The 25,408-nt window shown below is 41.1% G+C and overlaps 1 protein-coding gene across 1 annotated transcript in view; it reads left to right on the plus strand.

Moving 5' to 3' along the window:
* Window positions 1-25,408, plus strand: part of LOC132870279 (uncharacterized) — an 89,919-nt gene that overhangs the window by 21,909 nt on the left and 42,602 nt on the right. The window contains exons 7-14 of the mRNA XM_060903916.1: window positions 2,301-2,413; window positions 6,096-6,201; window positions 6,285-6,359; window positions 6,583-6,726; window positions 19,392-19,521; window positions 22,058-22,299; window positions 24,139-24,313; window positions 24,390-24,614. Of these exons, the coding sequence (XP_060759899.1) occupies window positions 2,301-2,413; window positions 6,096-6,201; window positions 6,285-6,359; window positions 6,583-6,726; window positions 19,392-19,521; window positions 22,058-22,299; window positions 24,139-24,313; window positions 24,390-24,614 (1,210 nt within the window). The remainder of the gene's footprint in view (window positions 1-2,300; window positions 2,414-6,095; window positions 6,202-6,284; window positions 6,360-6,582; window positions 6,727-19,391; window positions 19,522-22,057; window positions 22,300-24,138; window positions 24,314-24,389; window positions 24,615-25,408) is intronic.

Raw genomic sequence — 25,408 nt, forward strand, 5'->3', positions numbered from 1 at the left:
GGTTATTATAATAAAGCTGATGAAGACAGTTACCAGAACCCTTGTAGCTGGAGCCACACCTGGTATTATCCAATATTGTTCCTTGAAAAAAAAAAGCGTAAGAGTATTCCTATTCATTATGCAACCAACAAATATCTCCGTTTTGTTTATGTACTTAACCTTAAGACATACTGTGTTAATCAAGCAATTCCAGGTTTACGAAGGGCATATCAGGTGAAAATTCAAATTCAGTCCAAATCACGTGAACCTGCTCTCATTGAATTCAGAATTGAATGCAGAACAACATACTTTTACAGAATTAAAACATGTTTATCCGGTCTTGAGATATTACAAATCAAAGATTGAAGAAATGGCATAATTTTTATTAAACTGCTGTAATATTCTGTCTTGCCCCTTTTCCACCAAATCAGTCCCAGGGCTGGTTCGGGGCCAGTGCTTAGTTTGGAACCGGGTTTTCTGTTTCCACTGACAAAGAACTGGCTCTGGGGCCAGAAAAACTGGTTCCAGGCTAGCACCATCTCTTTGCTGGGCCAGAGGAAAGAACCGCTTACATCAGTGGGGGGCGGAGTTGTTAAGACCAACAACAATAACAAGAACGCGAAAGGTCGCCATTTTTAAATAAGCGACGAGATATCATGGATGCAGTAAAGCAGTAGTCATCTATTATTGTTGTTGTTGCTGCTGCTTCTTCTTCTTCTTCTTCTCCATGGTGTTGTTGCTTCGATGTTCACGCCAAAGTTTATGCAAACGCAGTGACATAACTGACGTATACAGTGACGTAATGACGTGGCTCCCCTTAGCACCCCAAGCTATGGAAAAGCAAACTGGTTCTCAGCTGGCTCGCAAGTTGAACAAGTTGTGAACCAACACCAGCACTGGCCCCGAACCAGCCCTGGAACTGATTTGGTGGAAAAGGGGTATCTGAGGGTCCCATGGTCCAAAATGGGCCTTATTAACCAATGAGATTAAATGTTTTTCTTCATAACTTTTCTATTTTTCAAGATATTTACATGGAAATTGGCAGGAACATAGATGGCTGTATACTAAATACAAATTTTTAAAAAAATTACTAAAAACTAATTATGCAAATTAGTATTTAATTAGTAGGAAATATGCTAATTAGGTAAACATTTTAAATTGGTACACTCAATAAAAAAGTAATAAAATATTATTTCTAATCCCCTCTTTGTGCTCTGTAGGCCTTTGTATTTCTCAGTAGGACCTACTAGTGTTTATATGAAAGAATATAAATGATTTTTACCTCTGCCAAGGAGGTTATGTTTTCGGTAGCGTTGGTTTGTTTGTTGGTTGGTTTGTCTGTTAGCAACATTACGGAAAAAGTTATGAACGGATTGGTCTGAAATTTTTTCCAGAGGTGTGACTGGGCACAAGTAACAATCCATTAAATTTTGGCGGTGATCCAGGTCACCTTCTGGATCCTGGATTTTTTTTAAAGGATTCTTGGCAGAGGTCTGCGCTCTCCGAGTGCTTTTCTAGTTTCGATTAATATTCACAGCATTCAAGGCGAACCTTGAAAAAACTGTCTGAGCCACATCCAATAAGCAATTCACATTAACTGAACTGAAACTGACGCATTTCTCACTTCCTTTTTTAAAAAAATCTCATTCCGACCACTAAGATCTCAATATTTTTCATCAAAACAACTCCAGTTATATTTTAAAATAGTTTTTTATTTACATGAATTGGTTTGATTTGAAAAAATAAGTAGGTAAAGCTATGCTAACTCACTTCAAAGTCTCCCGTGAATCATAACATCAAAACTAGCAGATGGAAAATGTTGCTGAATCCTTCATCAGAAACAGTGAGAGCAAGAGAACATCCCTATAAATAAAAGTGATCTGATTGATAATGACGAGTAATCCAGTGGGAAACTGATCAGATGAGAGAGAGAGAGAGAGCTTTCCCATGACTCAAAAAGAAAAGCACTGGCAGTTTCCTGATGTCCCGCGAGTAGAGTTTTTACTCTGTTGTACCGACTTCAACCTACTGTTACTACCAAAGTACTGGTTGGCTCTTAACCAGATCCATTTCTTTGGAAAGCAGAGATTATAAGCTTTTTAATGAGGTTATTCATGATAGAAAATATTCAAGAGTTAAGCAATGACAGGCTTGGAAATTTAGATGAGTGTCTGTATGGACAGTTTTCACAGCACAGCCAGCGAGCATCTGATATGACTAATTACTACTACTGTTCATGTGGAAGTGAATACTCATACATACTACATAATACACACAGTATAAACATTTAATGACTCAGTTTTCTTCATTTTCTGACCCAGCTGAATCAGTGCTACATTTGTAACACTGGGGGTAAACTGGTCTGCTGCAATGTGTGTCCACGAACTTTTCACCATCGCTGCCACCTACCAACTCTGCATGAGGACACACTTGGGTGAGAAAGAGAGAAAACTAGAGAGAATTTAGACATAAGGTTTTTAAAATTTGAATCAAGAATCTGAGCAAAACTTTTGCAATACAACAAAAGAAGCTTTGTTCATTAAATCTGAAATGACTTTGCAGTTCATGCTTGCCGTTTTTTAATTTATTTAGTTGTTTACTAAAAACAACAGCAGCTTGTGGCCATAGATTTTGTTTAATACAATGGGTGTTTCTCATCGAGACTCACACAGAAGACCTAATACCTGTATCATTACTCAGGGTTGCCAGATTTCAGCAAAAATTCTAGCTGAACTACAGCACTGTACAAAAGTCTTAGGCACATGTAAAGAAATGCTGTCGAGCAAAAATGCCTTAAAAATGATGAAATGTTTCAATGTTAAAAAAATACTATAAACAGGAATCAGTAAGCCATAATGAATGAAACAAAGTCAATATTTGGTGTGAGACGACCCTTTGGTTTTATATATATATATATATATATATATATATATATATATATATATATATATATATATATATATATATTAGTAGTCGCAGGTCCAATGAGTGCAGTTTTATAAGGAAATAAGCTGTAGGTTTTACTGAGCATCTTACAGAACATTTTTGAAATTGCTGATCACTCAAAAAAGAGGTAATATTGTATGGATTAGTGAATGAGGATTTTATTAAGATTAATACAGGGTGTTTAAAAAATTTGACATTATTTGAGATACAAACATCCCAGAAACTACATAGTCTCGGCAAATGAAACTGAACAGGCTGAATGTTGAGAAATATAAGATTTATTCCTGAAAATTTGAATGAGAAAGTCAAAGGCATGTGGATTCCATGAACGATTTTGCAGATTTTCAATATTCGTGCTGCCTGACACACAGACACACACAGACAGACACCTTGAACTTTTTGTGCCGTGACCAAATCTGCATTGCAGTTGGTGCATTTTTAGAGAATTCTCTCATAACACATCTTGTTCGACTGTGTTCGAGCGTACTCTAACACACAAAAAGCCTTTTCTTTTCCAGTGAATGGCATTTCTATACCTAAAACATTAAACATAAAATTTTGACCTGTTTCCACACATGCTGTTAAAATTTGAGGTCAATTGAACAAGAATTGGCAAAGGTATTACAACCCCGATTCCAAAAAAGTTGGGACAAAGTACAAATTGTAAATAAAAACGGAATGCAATGATGTGGAAGTTTCAAAATTCCATATTTTATTCAGAATAGAACATAGATGACATATTAAATGTTTAAACTGAGAAAATGTATCATTTAAAGAGAAAAATTAGGTGATTTTAAATTTCATGACAACAACACATCTCAAAAAAGTTGGGACAAGGCCATGTTTACCACTGTGAGACATCCCCTTTTCTCTTTACAACAGTCTGTAAATGTCTGGGGACTGAGGAGACAAGTTGCTCAAGTTTAGGGATAGGAACATTAACCCATTCTTGTCTAATGTAGGATTCTAGTGGCTCAACTGTCTTAGGTCTTTTTGGTCGTATCTTCCATTTTATGATGCACCAAATGTTTTCTATGGGTGAAAGATCTGGACTGCAGGCTGGCCAGTTCAGTACCCAGACCCTTCTTCTACGCAGCCATGATGCTGTAATTGATGCAGTATATGGTTTGGCATTGTCATGTTGGAAAATGCAAGGTCTTCCCTGAAAGAGACATCGTCTGGATGGGAGCATATGTTGCTCTAGAACCTGGATATACCTTTCAGCATTGATGGTGTCTTTCCAGATGTGTAAGCTGACCATGCCATACGCAACCCCATACCATTAGAGATGCAGGTTTCTGAACTGAGCGCTGGTAACAATTTGGGTCGTCCTTCTCCTCTTTAGTCCGAATGACACGGCGTCCCTGATTTCCATAAAGAACTTCAAATTTTGATTCGTCTGCCCACAGAACAGTTTTCCACTTTGCCACAGTCCATTTTAAATGAGCCTTGGCCCAGAGAAGACATCTGCGCTTCTGGATCATGTTTGGATACGGCTTCTTCTTTGAACTATAGAGTTTTAGCTGGCAACGGTGGATGGCACAGTGAATTGTGTTCACAGATAATGTTCTCTGGAAATATTCCTGAGCCCATTTTGTGATTTCCAATACAGAAGCATGCCTGTATGTGATGCAGTGCCGTCTAAGGGCCCGAAGATCACGGGCACCCAGTATGGTTTTCCAGCCTTGACCCTTACGCACAGAGATTCTTCCAGATTCTCTGAATCTTTTGATTATATTATGCACTGTAGATGATATGTTCAAACTCTTTGCAATTTTACACTGTCGAACTCCTTTCTGATATTGCTCCACTATTTGTTGGCACAGAATTAGGGGGATTGGCGATCCTCTTCCCATCTTTACTTCTGAGAGCCGCTGCCACTCCAAGATGCTCTTTTTATACCCAGTCATGTTAATGATGTATTGCCAATTGACCTAATGAGTTGCAATTTGGTCCTCCAGCTGTTCCTTTTTTGTACCTTTAACTTTTCCAGCCTCTTATTGCCCCTGTCCCAACTTTTTTGAGATGTGTTGCTGTCATGAAATTTCAAATGAGCCAATATTTGACATGAAATTTCAAAATGTCTCACTTTCGACATTTGATATGTTATCTATGTTCTATTGTGAATACAATATCAGTTTTTGAGATTTGGAAATTATTGCATTCTGTTTTTATTTACAATTTGTTCTTTGTCCCAACTTTTTTGGAATCGGGGTTGTAGATTGTGAAATGAGATCAAATTTTTTGAAACACCCTGTATTTGTTGTATGGCTGATGTACAGAATACAGAGGAGCTCTGACCCACCTGCCCCTGTAGACGAGTCACCACTGACTAAAAGAGTTTAGCAATTGAAATTAATTAATTAACTCAAAAAATTACCTTGACAGAAAGTAAGCATTCTGTTAACAGCACATGATATTGCAGGAAGATAGTGCACCATATTTTCCATCGTAACTTGTATTGGTGTATTATGGTGTTTTTGCGGGCCACTGGATATTGTTGCAGTGTAATATTGTGTTGGGACGATGATATTGTTATATCATACTGGACAACCCAATATCACGGTTTTCACTTTCACACCCTTCACATTCAAAGATGATAACATTAAAAGATATAATATTGCTACAGCAATGGAAGAGTTCAGTTACTCAGTTAAGGAAGCTGAAAAAAATATTATAATAATAATAATAAGAAGAAGAATGGGGCGGTGTAGTGGTTAGCACTGTCGCCTCACAGCAAGAAGGTCTTGGGTTCGAGCCCAGCGGCCAGCGAGGGCCTTTCTGTGTGGAGTTTGCATGTTCTCCCCGTGTCCGTGTGAGTTTCCTCCGGGTGCTCCAGTTTCCCCCACAGTCCAAAGACATGCAGGTTAGGATAATTGGTGGCTCTAAATTGACTGTACGTGTGAATGGTTGTGTGTCTCTATGTGTCAACCCTGCGATGATCTGGTGACTTGTCCAGGGTGTACCCCGCTTCTCACCCATAGTCAGCTGGGATAGGATCCAGCTTACCCATGACTCTGCACAGGATAAGTGGTTACAGGTAATAGATGGATGGATGGATGGATGGATGGATGGATGGATGGATGGATGGATGGATGGATAATAATAATCCTTGTAGAATTTTGTTTTTGATTTTGGTGATTTGTGTGTGTGTGTATTTCTTGCTACAGGCATAACTGGATGTGTACTTGGTGTGTGTTCAATGCTAACCACAGATTATGGATTCACATGGACAGGAACGGCGCTTTGAGAATTCCTGTTTCTGGAAACATAATGGTATACACGCACGTACACTCACATACAAACAGATGGCACACAGAATTGTGTTTCCACTTCATTTGTGTTTTTTCCTTCATCAGCGCTGTGAGTATTTGCTGTTGTGTTTGTATAAGGAGGACACACAGCATGTGTTTACTGGCAATCCTACAACAAGGGTAAGAATTTATTCTCAATGAATCACATTAACGTTTTAACCCACTTTCTATGATTTTACTCATTATTTATTCTACTTCCCTGAGGATGTCCTAAATTTTTTCACTGGTGTTTATTGAACTAACACAAGAAAATTTACAGAATGCAAATGCTATGTTTGGTCACATGCATGACGGACAGGATCCTACTTTACAGAATCTTTGTTAAAACTTGTCCTGTGTTCAGATGGGGAGATCCAGCAGTGTGACCACCAACCCAATGTGGCTAAACAGAGTGAAGGCCAAACTGCAGAAAAACAAGTATACAACTGTGGGTCAGTTTGTGCGGGACATCAATCTGATCTTCATCAACTGCCAAGTTTTTAACAGGGTATGACACAAATACAGCTTAAAGATTAAATTATAGATTTCTATTTATATCTCTTTAGTTTAATGTGTTCAATCCTCACTGAGTTTTCATGTTCTCCTCGTGCCTGTGTGGGTTTCCTCCGGGTTCTCCGGTTTCCTCCGACAGTCCAAAGACATGTGGATTCGGTTAACTGGGAACTCTAAATCCCCCAGAGGTGTGAATGTGAGCGTGATGGTCATTCATTTCTGTGTAACCTTGTGGTAAATTGGTGATGTGCCCAGGGTAAACCCTGCTTCTCACCTGAAGTCAGCTGGGATTTGCTCCAGCTTCTCCCAGACCCTGATGGATAAGTGGCATAGATAAAGGATGAATGGATAGTTTAATGTGTGTCGACAAAAACAAATTCATCCAACATTAGCTTTATTGAAACTAATAATAATCTCATCTCATCTCATTATCTCTAGCCGCTTTATCCTTCTACAGGGTCGCAGGCAAGCTGGAGCCTATCCCAGCTGACTACGGGCAAAAGGCGGGGTACACCCTGGACAAGTCACCAGGTCATCACAGGGCTGACACATAGACACAGACAACCATTCACACCTACGGTCAATTTAGAGTCACCAGTTAACCTAACCTGCATGTCTTTGGACTGTGGGGGAAACCGGAGCACCCGGAGGAAACCCACGCGGACAACACACAAACTCCACACAGAAGGGCCCTCGCCGGCCCCGGGGCTCGAACCCAGGACCTTCTTGCTGTGAGGCAACAGCGCTAACCACTACACCACCATGCCGCCCTCAATATAATATTATTTACAAATTAATCAATTATTAATTTTTATTATGTATTATTACTTATCTAGCTATGCATTTTTTGTTTATTAATAATTAGCAATTAATCCTTAATTCTTATTAATTAATAATAATAATAGGGGCGGCACGGTGGTGTAGTGGTTAGCGCTGTCGCCTCACAGCAAGAAGGTCCTGGGTTCGAGCCCCGGGGCCAGCGAGGGCCTTTCTGTGTGGAGTTTGCATGTTCTCCCCGTGTCTGCGTGGGTTTCCTCCGGGTGCTCTGGTTTCCCCCACAGTCCAAAGACATGCAGGTTAGGTTAACTGGTGACTCTAAATTGACCGTAGGTGTGAATGTGAGTGTGAATGGTTGTCTGTGTCTATGTGTCAGCCCTGTGATGACCTGGCGACTTGTCCAGGGTGTACCCCGCCTTTCGCCCATAGTCAGCTGGGATAGGCTCCAGCTTGCCTGCGACCCTGTAGAAGGATAAAGCGGCTAGAGATAATGAGATGAGATGAGATTATTATTATTATTATTATTATTATTATTATCCACATCGAGAGGAATCAGCTGAGGTGGCTCGGGCATCTTTTTCGGATGCCTCCTGGATGCCTCCCTGGGGAGATGTTCCAGGCATGTCCCCCCGGGAGGAGGCCCCAGGGAAGACCCAGGACACGCTGGAGGGACTATGTCTCTCGGCTGGCCTGGGAACGCCTCGGTGTTCTTCCCGAGGAGCTGGCTGAGGTGTCTGGGGAAAGGGAAGTTTGGGCTTCCATGCTTAGACTGCTGCCTCCGCGACCCGGTCCTGGATAAGCGGAAGAAGACGAGACGAGACGAGACGATTATTATTATTATTATTATTATTATTATTATTATTATTATTATTATTATTATTGTGAATGGATAGTTTAATGTGTGTTGACAAGAATAAATTCATCCAATATTAGCTTTATTGAAGGAAAAAATAATAATAATAATAGTATTTATGTATGTATTTATTTATTGCTTCAATAAAGTTAATGTTGGATGAATTTATTCTTGTCAACACAAACTATCCATTAATAATAATAATAATAATAATAATAATACATATTGTATTTAATTTGTATTTAATTTTTGTTTAACATATTATATAATTTATTTAATAATATTATAATAAAATAGTTATTTTATATTCAATATAATATTTACTAATTAATCAATTATTAATTATTTATTATTACTTATCATCTATCTAGTTATTATTATTATTATTATTATTATTATTATTATTATTATTATTACATTTTTTTAATTATTTATTTTTTCGCTCACATGGCCATAGGCTGGTGAAGTATTGTCATCACATGGCATCTGTCATCCGTCCATCCACAATTCACAAAATTCACTACTCCTCCCTGAGTTTTCACTGAATTTTGATTCTGATTGTTTTGTTTGGAAGATCTAATCAGTCTGCACAAAAGTTACTCCCTGGTTTTGTGACTTTTCATGAACAAGTTGCTTATTAGGCCGATTAACGAACTTTGAGGAAAATCGCTTCTCCTCCCTGAGTTTTCACTGGATTATGATTTTGATTGTTTTGATTTGAAGGTCAAATCAAAACTTAGCTGATTATAAACAAGTCTGGTTTCTCATGGTACAGTTGTGTGATTTACTGCGTCACTGACACTCTGGTTATTGTTGTTATTATTATTCGTGTAATAAGTATCGCTGCTGTAAATATATTATGTTGAGCCAAAACTTTAAGCTCAGATTCCTAGTAGCATAAAATAGTTAGTTGTGCAGCTTAGATTTATACAAATCATTCATTGTTAATTCTACCATGTTAAAACATGTCCTCATTTAAGACGAAAGACTTTCTTTTACCCATCTACTTCAGTCACAAGTGGAATTATTTCATGGTATTTCTGACAAGTAAAAAATGACTCTGTGTGTGTGTGTGTGTGTGTGTGTGTGTGTGTGTGTGTGTGTGTGTGTGTGTGTGTGTGTGTGTGTGTGTGTGTGTGTGCAGGATAACAGGTATGGCAGGATGGGAGCCAAAATGAAAAGGAAGTTTGAAAAGGAGTTCAAGACCGTCTTTAAAATCCAGTAGAATTTCTGCACCTTATTGGAAATTTTAATCTTATTCGTGTATCTCAATTTTAATATATTTTACTTCCTTTTATTTTTTTTGTTGTGTAATGTTGTATCATTAAAACCACATTTTCTACGATATAGTCACAGTCTGTGAGCTATTGCTGTTTCAGATTGCATGTAATGTCCTAATACATTTCTTCCAATTGACTTTGTAGAAATGTAGAACTCAAAAATGACCTCAAATAAAAAAAAAGTTCATTTTCTCTTGTCATTTTTCTTTGCTTGTTTTCTTTGTTCTTGGTCACATTTTGCATGATTCAATTGAAAAGTACAAACTGTTGTGTTTTTTTGTCCATAATGAGTTCAGTATTGTTCTACAGTATAGAAAATAGTCAAAATGCACAAGAGTAGGCATCTCCAAACATTTGACTGGTACCGTATATGATGTTATATATTTATCCCTAATGAGTAATCTTTCCGATGAGGTAAAATGTTGTGATGTCTGACTCATCAATGAATCATCTGGCTGAGTTGACTCTTTGAGTAGACTCTTCAAGACTTTTTTTTTTTTTTTTAAGGTGAATGCTGCGAGCTGATTCATGCACCTGAATAGCTGGTTTTGTGATTAGACGGCAGATAAACAATGGTGGGAAAGTCATCAGACTTTATCTTCTGTCTTAAAGCTAGACAGCCTTTTGATTTCATAAAATCGGTGAAATTTAGTTCCCTCTGAAATTTGGTGATTGTGATATATGTTTATTTCTGTAATATCTCACAAAATATCAGGCCATTCTGTGGCAGGGAAGTTATTTAATTTGAAGGAATTAAATCAAATAATGTGCATGAAATCTCTCGCTTCGTGCAGACAGAGGAAGTCCGTGTGTGCATGCGCAGGTTTACCTTCTTCTTCTTTTGGGTTTTACGGTAGCTGGCATCCACAGTGTTGCATTACTGCCATTTACAGTGGTGCTTGAAAGTTGGCGAACCCTTTCGAATTTTCTATATTTCTGCATAAATATGACCTAAAACATCATCAGATTTTCAGACAAGTCCTAAAAGTAGATAAAGAGAACCCAGTTAAACAAATGAAACAAAAATATTATACAGCCCCGATTCCAAAAAAGTTGGGACAAAGTACAAATTGTAAATAAAAATGGAATGCAATGATGTGGAAGTTTCAAAATTCAATATTTTATTCAGAATAGAACATAGATGACATATCAAATGTTTAAACTGAGAAAATGTATCATTTAAAGAGAAAAATTAGGTGATTTTAAATTTCATGACAACAACACATCTCAAAAAAGTTGGGACAAGGCCATGTTTACCACTGTGAGACATCCCCTTTTCTCTTTACAACAGTCTGTAAACATCTGGAGACTGAGGAGACAAGTTGCTCAAGTTTAGAGATAGGAATGTTAACCCATTCTTGTCTAATGTAGGATTTTAGTTGCTCAACTGACTTAGGTCTTTTTGGTCGTATCTTCCATTTTATGATGCGCCAAATGTTTTCTATGGGTGAAAGATCTGGACTGCAGGCTGGCCAGTTCAGTACCCGGACCCTTCTTCTATGCAGCCATGATGCTGTAATTGATGCAGTATGTGGTTTGGCATTGTCATACTGGAAAATGCAAGGTCTTCCCTGAAAGAGACGCCGTCTGGATGGGAGCATATGTTGCTCTAGAACCTGGATATACCTTTCAGCATTGATGGTGTCTTTCCAGATGTGTAAGCTGCCTATGCCACACGCACTAATGCAACCCCATACCATCAGAGATGCAGGCTTCTGAACTGAGCGCTGATAACAACTTGGGTCATCCTTCTCCTCTTGAGTCCGAATGACACGGCGTCCCTGATTTCCATAAAGAACTTCAAATTTTGATTCGTCTGACCACACAACAGTTTTCCACTTTGCCACAGTCCATTTTAAATGAGCCTTGGCCCAGAGAAGACGTCTGCGCTTCTGGATCATGTTTAGATACGGCTTCTTCTTTGAACCAGGGGCGATTTCTCAGATACAACAAGGGAAGCCGAGCTTCCCCTAAAATTCTCTCCCCAAACTGCGGCATCTATGACGTTGAATTCTCATTAAAACAATAACTTGCATAACATAATATATGCCCAAGATTGTATTTACGTTCATAACTATCCTGTAACTTATTTGAGTGATGTCTGACGAACTTGCAGTTCGCTACGAGAATCACCTTTGCTGCCAGGCTGTAACCAATGTTGCCAGATACTGCTGACGTTTTCCAGCCAAAATATGTTCAAAACCCGCCAAAATGCACTTAAAATAGCCCAATCTGGCAACACGCTGTAACCTTTCTTATTTCAATGGGCTCTATGGCTGGCAGCCGGGTATCCATTGCAGTCTATGAGAGGGCTCTGAACAGCCAATTTCGGCTAGTTGTTATTGGTTAAAATCGACAAAATTGTCACTTCCAGGGAAGCCGGGCTTCTCTGGGACTAAACGAGACAGTGGGAGGGACAAGAAGCCATTTGAAAGACATGAGGAGGGCGGGCTCTGTCGGCGAGGAACACGGAAGTCTGATCAGTCAGTCCCTAGCGGATGTCGAGAAAGTGTAGTCGTGTGCCAAAGTGCTGTCCGAATTTCTTTTCATATAAACGTTTCTTCTCATTGATGTCTCTGTACATTACTCTGTAAATAAATGTAAGTATTACTCGTTGTGCTCTGTTAACTTTCATCCATTCTATCAGTTTGATCATTCGCGAATTCACTCGTTTATTTCATTTGTAGTTCAATCTGGTTGTAGGCTAGCTTGAGCCTTATTGGGATCTGCAGTGCTAGCTGCTAACAGAAATTGGTGAAGTCTCTGGAAAGCACAACCAGCTAGTATGACAGGGTCACAGACCATTTTCTGGAAAAGGAGCGGAGGGCAGAATTTGTGTATAAATAGTGTGCATCATATAATGTTCATGAATCTGAAGTGTGTATATTGTTCAGTAATGTTAAGAGAATGGTGGGCTCTGTGTTATAGGTTATACCTGGGTATAATATTCAAGGTTCTGTGTGTTGCATAGCCTACCTGGTTATGAATTTCCAGACTGTGTTGCAGAAGATGTTCAAGGATGTGTTGCACAGCTGGGTGTTGTGTTAAAGACTCTGTGTTGCATATCAGGGTATGATGTTCAAGGCTCTTCGTTGAATAGCCAGTGATTTTTGGATGTTTGATATTTTTGATTAAGGATATGAGGCACTAGCCTGGCAAGCCAGACTATAACATGAAATGTACAAGCAAAAATACTTTCTGCCACTAGGTAGGGTTGTCTAGTTCACTATGCTAATGGGGCACACCTTTCTATGCTTTGATATCCGGCCTACAGGTTTTACGATGAATATGTAAAATGGGCTTCCCCTGTTTTAAAAACCAGCAGCCGCCAATGCTTTGAACTATAGAGTTTTAGCTGGCAACAGCGGATGGCACGGTGAATTGTGTTCACAGATAATGTTCTCTGGAAATATTCCTGAGCCCATTTTGTGATTTCCAATACAGAAGCATGCCTGTGTGTGATGCAGTGCCATCTATGGGCCCGAAGATCACGGGCACCCAGTATGGTTTTCCGGCCTTGACCCTTACGCACAGAGATTCTTCCAGATTCTCTGAATCTTTTGATGATATTATGCACTGTAGATGATGATATGTTCAAACTCTTTGCAATTTTATACTGTCGAACTCCTTTCTGATATTGCTCCACTATTTGTCGGCGCAGAATTAGGGGGATTGGTGATCCTCTTCCCATCTTTACTTCTGAGAGCCGTTGCCACTCCAAGATGCTCTTTTTATACCCAGTCATGTTAATGACCTATTGCCAATTGACCTAATGAGTTGCAATTTGGTCCTCCAGCTGTTCCTTTTTTGTACCTTTAACTTTTCCAGCCTCTTATTGCCCCTGTCCCAACTTTTTTGAGATGTGTTGCTGTCATGAAATTTCAAATGAGCCAATATTTGACATGAAATTTCAAAATGTCTCACTTTCGACATTTAATATGTTGTCTATGTTCTATTGTGAATACAATATCAGTTTTTGAGATTTGTAAATTATTGCATTCCATTTTTATTTACAATTTGTACTTTGTCCCAACTTTTTTGGAATTGGGGTTGTACTTGGTCATTTATTTATTGAGGAAAATGATCCAATATTACATATCTATGAGTGGCAAAAGTATGTGAACCTTTGCTTTCAGTATCTGGTGTGACCCCTTTGTGCACCAATAACTGCAACTAAACGTTTGCAGTAACTGTTGATCAGTCCTGCACACCAACTTGGAGGAATTTTAGCCCATTCCTCCATACAGAACAGCTTCAACTCTGGGATGTTGGTGGGTTTCCTTACATGAACTGCTCGCTTCAGGTTCTTCCACAACATTTCCATTGGATTAAGGTCAGGACTTTGACTTGGCCATTCCAAAACATTAACTTTATTCTTCTTTAACCATTCTTTGGTAGAAGGACTTGTGTGCTTAGGGTCGTTGTCTTGCTGCATGACCCACCTTCTCTTGAGATTCAGTTCATGGACAGATGTCCTGACATTTTCCTTTAGAATTCGCTGGTATAATTCAGAATTCATTGTTCCATCAATGATGGCAAGCCGTCCTGGCCCAGATGCAGCAAAACAGGCCCAAACCATGATACTACCATCACCATGTTTCACAGATGGGATAAGGTTCTTATGCTGGAATGCAGTGTTTTCCTTTCTCCAAACATAACGCTTCTCATTTAAACCAAAATGTTCTATTTTGGTCTCATCCATCCACAAAATATTTTTCCAATAGTCTTCTGGCTTGCCAGCGAGTGGCCTAGTGGTTAGCATGTCTGCCTCTCGATTGGGAGATTGTGAGTTCTACTCACGGTTGGGTCATACCAAAGACCATCATAAAAATAGTACCTACTGCCATCTGGCAAGACATGCTATAATACAGATGCGAGTGGGGATTCAAAATCTTGTGGTTACCAGAGAACTAGCCCCCCCCCCCCCCCCCCCCCCCCCCCCCCATGGAAATAAATTCATTAATTGTTCTGTTAAAAAAAAAACTAATAAAATTGGAAGTGTGTGATTCGAGTTCAGTAGCTTTCGGTCACTAAACAAAAATAATTGGGTGTTGGGGAAAATTCTTTTTATGACCTACACTACACTTTTTATGACCTACACTTAAAATCTGAAAGTCCGTGTACCTTTAATATTGCAGCAAGTATCAAATGAATCTGAGGAAATTATTTGCAATAAAAGTCATCTGTCTTAAAAAATGTACTGATGCAAAAGTATAGATGCTAGAAACATTTATACTCAATATAACATACTATTTATACAGTAAGTTGTTACTGTACAACAACGCAGTTATGAAATTAGGCAATTATCTAAGTCGTAAAGTTTATCAGCACGTGCCTGTTCCCTACAGAGTGTCATACATTTGAAACAAAATTGGTTTTGCAGCACTTTACATTATTACATTCATAACAGTTTGAATGTAAACTATTGATGTGATGTAAGGAAGTAAACAGTTGGGGCTGTGCTGTTATAGGAAAATAATAAGTACTGCAAGTGGTGCTGTTATGTAACCTGATGCAAAGCAGAGGTACTCTTACCATTGCAATGTGGATTACTTTCCAATATCAGCATGCCCTAAACTGTTTTATTTCTTTATAGGCAGTATCTAAGATATTGATTATAAAAATAATGACATTTCGTAATAAAGGCAGTTTAGTTAGTAGAAATAATAGATGAGAGAAGTTTTAAATCAACATGATATCAAACTAAAGAAATCAGACAGTAGGTGTGACATAAAAGAGAATCCTTACCTGATAACGTGTTAAGTAAAAGTGGAGCTGTTCATCACAAACTTGATGTTCAGTGGGGTTGAGTTCAATCAGGGCTCTGTGCAGAACACTTGAGTTCTTCCACTCCATCCTTAACACACCATGTCTTCGTGGAGCTCTGTGCTTTGTGCATGGGGGCACTGTCATTCATACTGGAACAGGTTTGGACCTGTTAGTCCAAGTGAAGGGAAATTGTAATCCTACAGCATACAAAGACATTCGGTACAATTGTGTGCTTCAAACTTTGTGGCAACAGTTTGAGGAAGAATCTAATATGGGTGTGATGGTCAGGCGTCCACATACTTTTGCCAATATAGTGTATCTTTTAATACACAGCTTTATGATATTGTATACTTTATAATTCCATTAATTAACAAATTTTTATTATTATAATTTAAATCAATCTTAATATCTTAACATCTTATGTGTCTTATTCTTGTGTCCCAATTTTTCTATATTTCTCTTTTTTCATTTTTGTATAGTCTACAGTCTTTTACAGTACAGTAATGCATAATAATTATAGTATTAAGAAGTAAGTATTACCATAAGTAGTAAGTCCACACTTTCAGCATTCTCTTAATTTTATCCAGCACAAAGAATTCATTCAACTTGGAGATTGTTGTGACTCAATGAGTCAGTGGTTGAGATTGACAAACAGCTTAAAAACAAAGGTTTTATTCATTTATAGTTTTATTTAATGTCTCACTGGAAAGCGCAAACTCCTCTGACATGAAACTTTACTGTGATGGAAAACGTTTTGATTGACAAAGCACTGACCAGGCCTGTAGTACTTGAGTCCGACTCGTGCCCTAATTTTAAGGACTCGTGTATTAACTGCATTCGGACTCGTAAACTGGAGATGAGGACTTGGATTTTTTCTTTATTTTTTGTCACATGCCATAATAATTTGGCATAAGATATTTATACATTAATACATTAATTTTTATGCTAATTTTGTGCAAGAGAAGCACATTCACCTGTTCATACGTCATGTTCAGGAACAAATTCACGTTAATGGCGCTAAAATGCCTGGAGAGATGCCGCTAGGATTGTCCGCTTTGCTGATACAGACTTCTCGTGCAGTGGGAAAAAATGCACTGCTGTGTGTTCCATATATAGAAGAACTATCGAGGAGACGACGGGGGCAACCTTGAACTTCAATCGTCATTTGGTAAGACTCCACCCAGAAAAGGAAGTGACACACTATGTTCATTGCTCTGTTGATAGTGGGCGGGGCTTGCTGAGTGATGAACTAGCTTTTAATCTATAGCCTGTTAACTAAAATGGGGCAGTCGAGCAGTAACGTTAGTCTAACACAGTAGCAGAGACGCTTTCACATAAAGGCAGCAACAGCCACCATCAAATGGTGCAGGTGGAGTCTTGTTCTCTGACTCAACTTGCATCAATAGTGGACTCGACTCAAAATTTTCCGTAATGAGTTGGACTTGACTCTGACTTGAACACTGGGGACTTGGGACTGGACTAGGACTCAAGGTTTGGCCACTCCCCGTGCCTCTCTCTCTCTCTCTCTCTGCCTCTCTCTCTCTCTGCCCCTCCCTCTCTCTCTGCCCCTCCCTCTCTCTCTGCCTCTCTCCCTCAATCACTCTCTTTCTCCCTCCCTCTCTCCCCCGCCCTCTCTCTCTCTGCCCCTCTCTCTGCCTCTCTCTCTCTACAATGTAAAAAAAGAAAAGTTGAGAATACTTGAAATTTCAAGGCAACCGTCTGCATTAAGAATTTTATGTTTTGCCAATGATGTGCCCATGATAATCCAAACTATGATAAAACTGTTATCTTTATTAAGAATTCTTAATTAAGTCAATTTTCAATTCCTCATTCTGCCAACATAGATTTCTCTTTTTGCTGAACAGTGGCATTCACAGTAGTACAAAAAGGCAATTGAGGTTATCAGACTTTTTTGGGGGGGCTTTTTTCACCTTTATTTGGATAGGACAGTGTAGAGACAGGAAATGAGCGGGAGAGAGGGACGGGGAGGGATTGGGTCTCTCCCTCCCTCTCTCTCTGCCTCTCTCTCTGCCTCTCTCTCTCCCTCCCTCCCTCCCTCCCTCCCTCTCTCTCTCCCCCCTCTCTCTCTGCCTCTCTTTCTCTGCCTCTCTCTCCCCCCCTCTCTCTCTGCCTCTCTCTCCCTCTCTCTCTCTCTGCCTCCCTCTCTCTCTGCCTCTCTCTCTGCCTCCCTCCCTCTCTCTGCCTCTCTTTCTCCCTCCCTCTCTCTGCCTCTCTCTCTCCCTCCCTCTCTCTCTCCCTCCCTCTCTCTCTCTCTCTGCCTCCCTCCCTCTCTCTGCCTCTCTTTCTCTGCCTCTCTCTCTCCCCCCCTCTCTCTCTGCCTCTCTCTCCCTCTCTCTCCCTCCGCCTCTCTCTCTGCCTCCCTCCCTCTCTCTGCCTCTCTCTCTGCCTCCCTCCCTGCCTCCCTCCCTCTCTCTGCCTCTCTCTCTGCCTCTCTCTCTCTCCCTCCCTCCCTCCCCCTCTCTCTCTGCCTCTCTTTCTCTGCCTCTCTCTCTCCCCCCTCTCTCTCCCTCTCTCTGCCTCCCTCTCTCTCTGCCTCTCTCTCTGCCTCCCTCCCTCTCTCTGCCTCTCTTTCTCCCTCCCTCTCTCTGCCTCTCTCTCTCCCTCCCTCTCTCTGGCTCTCTCTCTCCCTCCCTCTCTCTGCCTCTCTCTCCCTCCCTCTCTCTGCCTCTCTCTCTGCCTCTCTCTCTGCCTCCCTCCCTCCCTCCCTCTCTCTCTGCCTCTCTTTCTCTGCCTCTCTCTCCCCCCCTCTCTCTCTGCCTCTCTCTGCCTCTCTCTCTCCCTCCCTCTCTCTGCCTCCCTCTCTCTCTGCCTCTCTCTGCCTCTCTCCCTCCCTCCCTCTCTCTGCCTCCCTCTCTCTCTGCCTCTCTCTCTGCCTCCCTCCCTCTCTCTGCCTCTCTTTCTCCCTCCCTCTCTCTGCCTCTCTCTCTCCCTCCCTCTCTCTGCCTCTCTCTCTCCCTCCCTCTCCCTCTCTCTCTCCCTCCCTCTCTCTGCCTCCCTCTCTCTCCCTCTCTCTCTCTGCCTCTCTCTGCCTCTCTTTCTCTGCCTCTCTCTCTCCCTCCCTCCCTCTCTCTGCCTCCCTCTCTCTCTCCTTCTCTCTGCCTCTCTCTCTCTCCCTCCCTCTCTCTGCCTCTCTCTCTCCCTCCCTCTCTCTCCCTCTCTCTCTCCCTCCCTCTCTCTGCCTCCCTCTCTCCCTCCCTCTGCCTCTCTCTCTCCCTCCCTCTCCCTCTCTCTCTCCCTCCCTCTCTCTGCCTCCCTCTCTCTCCCTCTCTCTCTCTGCCTCTCTCTGCCTCTCTTTCTCTGCCTCTCTCTCTCCCTCCCTCCCTCTCTCTGCCTCCCTCTCTCTCTCCTTCTCTCTGCCTCTCTCTCTCCCTCCCTCTCTCTGCCTCTCTCTCTCCCTCCCTCTCTCTCCCTCTCTCTCTCCCTCCCTCTCTCTGCCTCCCTCTCTCCCTCCCTCTCTCTGCCTCTCTCTCTCCCTCCCTCTCCCTCTCTCTCTCCCTCCCTCTCTCTGCCTCCCTCTCTCTCCCTCTCTCTCTCTGCCTCTCTCTGCCTCTCTTTCTCTGCCTCTCTCTCTCCCTCCCTCCCTCTCTCTGCCTCCCTCTCTCTCTCCTTCTCTCTGCCTCTCTCTCTCCCTCCCTCTCTCTGCCTCTCTCTCTCCCTCCCTCTCTCTGCCTCTCTCTCTCCCTCCCTCTCTCTCCCTCTCTCTCTCTGCCTCCCTCTCTCTCCCTCTCTCTGCCTCTCTTTCTCTGCCTCTCTCTCTCCCTCCCTCCCTCTCTCTGCCTCCCTCTCTCTCTCCTTCTCTCTGCCTCCCTCTCTCCCTCTCTCCCTGCCTCTCTCTCCCTCCCTCTCTCTCCCTGCCTCTCTCTCCCTCCCTCTCTCTCTCTGCCTCTCTCTCTCTCTCCCTCCCTCCCTCGCTCTCTCTCTCTCTCGCTGACAAGTTAAGTTTCGATTTAGTGACGTCAGTTTCCGGGTTTAGTGGCGGGCAGTGAGGCAGGCTGGCAGGCGGGAGGTTTGTGGTGTTTTGGAGGTTTATATTTGCGTAACAAATCTTCCTTCGGCGCTGAGACACTCACAGCACTTCAGGATATCAAAGGTAGAGTTTCATGGTTTTAAAAAAACAACCCTATAAACGTTGTTTTGTTCTGCACGAGCTAAACTTATCATCGGGTGTTTAATGGCCTGTGAGGAGCTTTATACTCCTGCACAGCTCAGATCAGCTCATCTAGGTAAACTTTATTTCAAGGTAAACTTTATTATCCCCAGGGGGAAACTCAAGTGGTCCATATTGCACATCTCCTCAAAACATACCAAAGACATATAGACAGGCAATAGACATACCACATTAAAATAAATCTGTGATAAAAGGTGTGATGTAAGATAAAAACAATAAGAGATAAAACCAAAAGATAAAAACTGTGCGCTACATAAAATAAATAAAATACATAAAAGGGAATTTGTACAGATGAGTGAACTAAAGTGCAACAGATGTTTTTGGTATGTTATTGTATAGTCTTATTGCTGTGGGTACAAATGATTTGTGGTACCTTGCTGTCCTGATTGGCCTCTGCAGAAATCTGTTATTAGACCTGGTGCTTCTTAAAAACTTTAGGAACAGAGGATGTGTTGGGTCAGTTAAAATTTGATCCATACACTGTAAAAAAATATTTGTTGTTTTAACTTAAAAAAGTTAGTGCAAGGGCTGCTTTAAAATTTTGAGTTCACTGGAATTCACATAGTAAGTTAAATTGTTGTGAACTTACTATATTAATTTCAGTGAACTCAAAATTTTAAGGCAGCCCTTAAGGCAACCCTTGCACTAACTTTTTTAAGTTAAAACAACAAATCATTTTTTACAGTGTATTTCTTAAAATAAGCTCATTGAGCTCTCATCTATTCTCAGCTCATCTACTCTCATCTACTCTCAGCTCATCTACTCTCATCTATTCTCAGCTCATCTACTCTCAGCTCAGCTCCTCTCATCTACTCTCATCTATTCTCAGCTCATCTACTCTCATCTACTCTCAGCTCCTCTCAGCTCAGCTCCTCTCATCTACTCTCATCTATTCTCAGCTCATCTACTCTCATCTACTCTCAGCTCATCTACTTTCATCTATTCTCAGCTCATCTACTCTCATCTACTCTCAGCTCATCTACTCTCAGCTCATCTACTCTCATTTATTCTCAGCTCATCTACTCTCAGCTCAGCTCCTCTCATCTACTCTCATCTATTCTCAGCTCATCTACTCTCAGCTCATCTACTCTCAGTTCATCTACTCTCATCTACTCTCAGCTCAGCTACTCTCATCTACTCTCAGCTCATCTACTCTCATCTATTCTCAGCTCATCTACTCTCAGCTCATCTATTCTCAGCTCATCTACTCTCAGCTCAGCTCCTCTCATCTACTCTCATCTATTCTCAGCTCATCTACTCTCATCTACTCTCAGCTCCTCTCAGCTCAGCTCCTCTCATCTACTCTCATCTATTCTCAGCTCATCTACTCTCATCTACTCTCAGCTCATCTACTTTCATCTATTCTCAGCTCATCTACTCTCATCTACTCTCAGCTCATCTACTCTCAGCTCATCTACTCTCATTTATTCTCAGCTCATCTACTCTCAGCTCAGCTCCTCTCATCTACTCTCATCTATTCTCAGCTCATCTACTCTCAGCTCATCTACTCTCAGTTCATCTACTCTCATCTACTCTCAGCTCATCTACTCTCATCTACTCTCAGCTACTCTCAACTACTCTCAGCTCATCTACTCTCATCTACTCTCATCTATTCTCAGCTCATCTACTCTCATCTACTCTCAGCTCATCTACTCTCAGCTACTCTCAGCTCAGCTCCTCTCATCTACTCTCAGCTCAGCTCCTCTCATCTACTCTCAGCTCAGCTACTCTCATCTACTCTCAGCTCATCTACTCTCATCTATTCTCAGCTCATCTACTCTCAGCTCATCTATTCTCAGCTCATCTACTCTCAGCTCATCTACTCTCATCTACTCTCATCTATTCTCAGCTCACCTACTCTCATCTACTCTCAGCTCAGCTCCTCTCAGCTCATCTACTCTCAGCTCATCTGCTCTCATCTACTCTCAACTACTCTCAGCTACTCTCAGCTCATTACTCTCATCTATTCTCAGCTCATCTACTCTCATCTACTCTCAGCTCATCTTCTCTCAGCTCATCTACTCTCATCTACTCTCAACTACTCTCAGCTCATCTACTCTCATTTATTCTCAGCTCATCTACTCTCATCTACTCTCAGCTCATCTACTCTCATCTACTCTCAGCTCATCTATTCTCATCTACTCTCAGCTCATCTACTTTCATCTACTCTCAGCTCATCTACTCTCAGCTCAGCTCCTCTCATCTACGCTCATCTACTCTCGTCTACTCTCAGCTCATCTACTCTCAACTCATCTCATCTACTCTCAGCTCATCTACTCTCATCTCATCTCCTCTCAGCTCATCTACTCTCAACTCACCTCATCTTACTCTCAGCTCATCTACTCTCAGCTCGTCTCATCTACTCTCAGCTCATCTACTCTCAGCTCATCTACTCTCATTTACTCTCATCTAATCTAGTCTAGTTTCATCTCGTCTCATCTACCCTCATCTCATCTAGTTTCATCTCATCTCATCTGTCATCTGGTGAATTATTGTCCATGTAAATGGACCACTGGTGAATTGTGCAGGTATGTGAATGGGAGTCCCTCAGACCCAATGGATCCATTGGATTTTCTAACTGAAGAAGAGATGATGCAGTTTTTTCACCGTAAGAAGACAGAGATCTCTTGCATGGAGGAACCGCACACCTTCCTCAACCAGCTCCGAGACCACAACCTGGTGTCTGAGAAGCTCTACCAGGCAAGGAAGAACAACACACCTTTCCTTACACCCTGTGTCTCATTGGTGTGATTACACTCATGGATATGGATGGAAAGTAAACACAGATAAAGTTTCCTTCACAACAACCTATATGCATGTTCAGAGAAATAACATCACAAACGAGTGCTTTACTGGGAAATCCACCACTCACCATCTGTATTTCTCATCCGAGCTCCATCCAGGACATGGAGAACCAAAACCGTGATATAAATCTCTATATGTAACTCGTGAGGAAATCAATAATAAATTAATGTTTTGATAAATTTGGGGATTTTTTTGTTTGTGAATGTGTCGATATAATAAAAAGACAATCACACGTTGGCTTGAAGATATAAAGTTTATCTTCTTGTGTTGAAAAACTCACATTTTTCATACGAAATACATTGTGGATCTGAGTGGCATATTTAAATAATATTGGTTGGGTTTTTTCTTGTGGTATATCAGATAATATATCATATCTGATATACCGTTGACTCCATCAGTATCATGCTAGCTGAATGGAATATATCCGATAGACCACGAAAAAAAAAGCCAGTCAATATTATTATTATTATACATACATACACACTCTCTTCATATCAGTATTCTTGAAGGCCAACACTAGCTTACCTGCGACTTGGTGCTGTTAGCACGGCAGTCCAGTTACCTTCCAGCCAGTGTAGCGTTCATCAATAGTATTAGCAAAGGCCAACGCTAGCACAGTCAAGCCAGTGCTACCGAAAGCTCCTAGCACAGACTAACAACCAAGAAACTAAGATTTCTGTCTCCAGACTCTTCTTCCATGCTGCATGCTCGCTACAGTATTTTTTCCACTCAGACTTAAGTATTAATTTCCCTGTGTAATTTACTGAGTTACTTTTAAAATCAACATCGACAGCTACACACAACGGAGCGACCTGGCAGCCAAAAGTCTCTCAAAATCTTCTGTTTTTAACGAAGCAAACCTGGCATTCATGTTTGTTTACAAGTTGTCACAGTCGCTCACTAGCACAGAAGTTTTACGTCTCTGACGTGTGACGTCATGTTGTCTTGACAACCAAACAACATCGTAAACCATATTCAGCGCTCATTCTCTATTGGGTAAAGTGATGTAATACACATAGGATAAGCGATATGCTAACAATATTGCATGGTCTCAAACCAAATGAACGAAACTCGCTAGAAAGGAATAAAACATGTTTTTATTCCATGGAAGAAGTGTCCTGTATGTATAATAATCACCAATATTTCACTCCAGTGACATCACTCCCAGTGTTTTCCCACTGATTAGATGCGCATTGACAAAATGGTGAACTGGTTCAAAATTAAAATCTTTTCATGAACAAATTGCATATTTTTTTTGTGGATGTGACCATATCATATGAAGAACATTACACGGTGGGGCAAAGATATGAAGTTTAATCTTCTCGTGTTGAAAATAGTTTCACTTGTTCTCTTTGCTCACTTGTGAATATGTTCACCACTCAAAGATAAACTTCATATCTTCATGAAACTGTAATATCATCTGTATATGATCAGGATATCAATTTGAACATAATCAAGCCAAACTTTTCCCAACATGAAATTTCTATAGACCTGGACATGGATAACAGAATATTATGTATTTATTATATTCTTATCATGTATTTATAACATAAAGATGAATTAAGTGCTGATTTTATTGCCATGTAACATGTTCTGTTGTGGACACGCTGTGTATTGTGTAGGATACAATAAAAATAACGTGATCTTCTCCATCCTTAACGAAAACACAGTTTTTCATCTCTTTTGGCATATGAGGTGTGTTAGATTCTCTCTCTGTTTTCTTTCCCTCTGCAGAAGGTAATAAAGATGAAGAGTAAAGAGAGAAAGCGGGCAGGTGTGTATGAGATTTTGGACTGGCTGGAGAATGAGCGAGGGCAGTTTATGAAACTGTTTTGGAGGTGTGTGTTTCAGGATCACATCCTTCAAAAATATCCTGTTCTCCGCTTGCTCCGAAACAGCCTTCTGGATGGTCAGTCTCTTCATCATTCATTCATTTGTTCATTAATATTGTTGTCATTATTGTAATTCCACTATAATTGTTTTAGCCTCTGCCAAGTATTACGAGAGGCTCCCTGATATGGAGGAAGTGAACAGTAACAAGAAAGAGCCAGTGCAGGAACAGAAAATGAAAGTAAAGGGAAAGAAAGAAGGCAAGAGAAAGAAAAGTGTTGAAGAGACAGATGAGGAGGAGGAAGAGGAGGAGGAGGAACCAGGACCTTCATCTTGCTCCACCCCTACCCAGAGGAAACCAACCAGAAAGCCCACATTCTGTGAGTTATTGTGTTTATCACATCAATACTTTAACACTAACAAAAACAAACAAGTTTCGCAAATGAGAACCTCATGTAAGATGGTGGTACCATCAAAGGTAAACTTTTTGTATATTTAGTACTTATCTTTTACCTCGGACAGTCAGTCAATGTCATACACCTTCAAAGTTTTACTCTACACTAAAGATAATTACAATCCATTTATGCACCTTAAATCTTTTTAAAGGTAAACTGTATCAGCATTTCCTGGGGAGATGCATATTAAAGGTACAGGGCTCGACATTAACTTGGGATAAATTTCTACTCCCCCCCCCCCCCCCCCAATATGATCATCATCACTTTCCCCCTATTTTGCGAGTACTACTTTTTTTTTTAGGAAAACCATAGAATAGTTGTGAATTGCAACATACAATGAAGATCATCTGGTGGTGTGTTGGATCCGCTGGCAGAGGAGGAAGCCGGACAGACCTGGCAGGCCCAAACGTATGGTGAGGGTCTGCTAGGAACGTCTGGCCGAGCATTCTGTCGGGGAGGTCTTTAACTCCCACCTCCGGGAGAGCTTCTCCCAGCTTCCGAGGGAGGCGGGGGACATGGAGTCTGAGTGGACCATGTTCTCTGCCTCCATTGTCGACACGGCTGTTTGGAGCTGTGGCCACAAGGTCTCTGGTGCCTGTCGTGGCGGCAATCCCTGAACCCGGTGGTGGACACCGGAAGTAAGGGATGCCGTCAATCTGAAGAAGGAGTCCTATCGGGCCATATTGGCCTCCGGGACTCCTGAGGCAGCTGGCGGGTAT

This window comes from Neoarius graeffei, chromosome 22 (assembly GCF_027579695.1).
Source record: "Neoarius graeffei isolate fNeoGra1 chromosome 22, fNeoGra1.pri, whole genome shotgun sequence".
Classification (NCBI taxonomy): domain Eukaryota; kingdom Metazoa; phylum Chordata; class Actinopteri; order Siluriformes; family Ariidae; genus Neoarius; species Neoarius graeffei.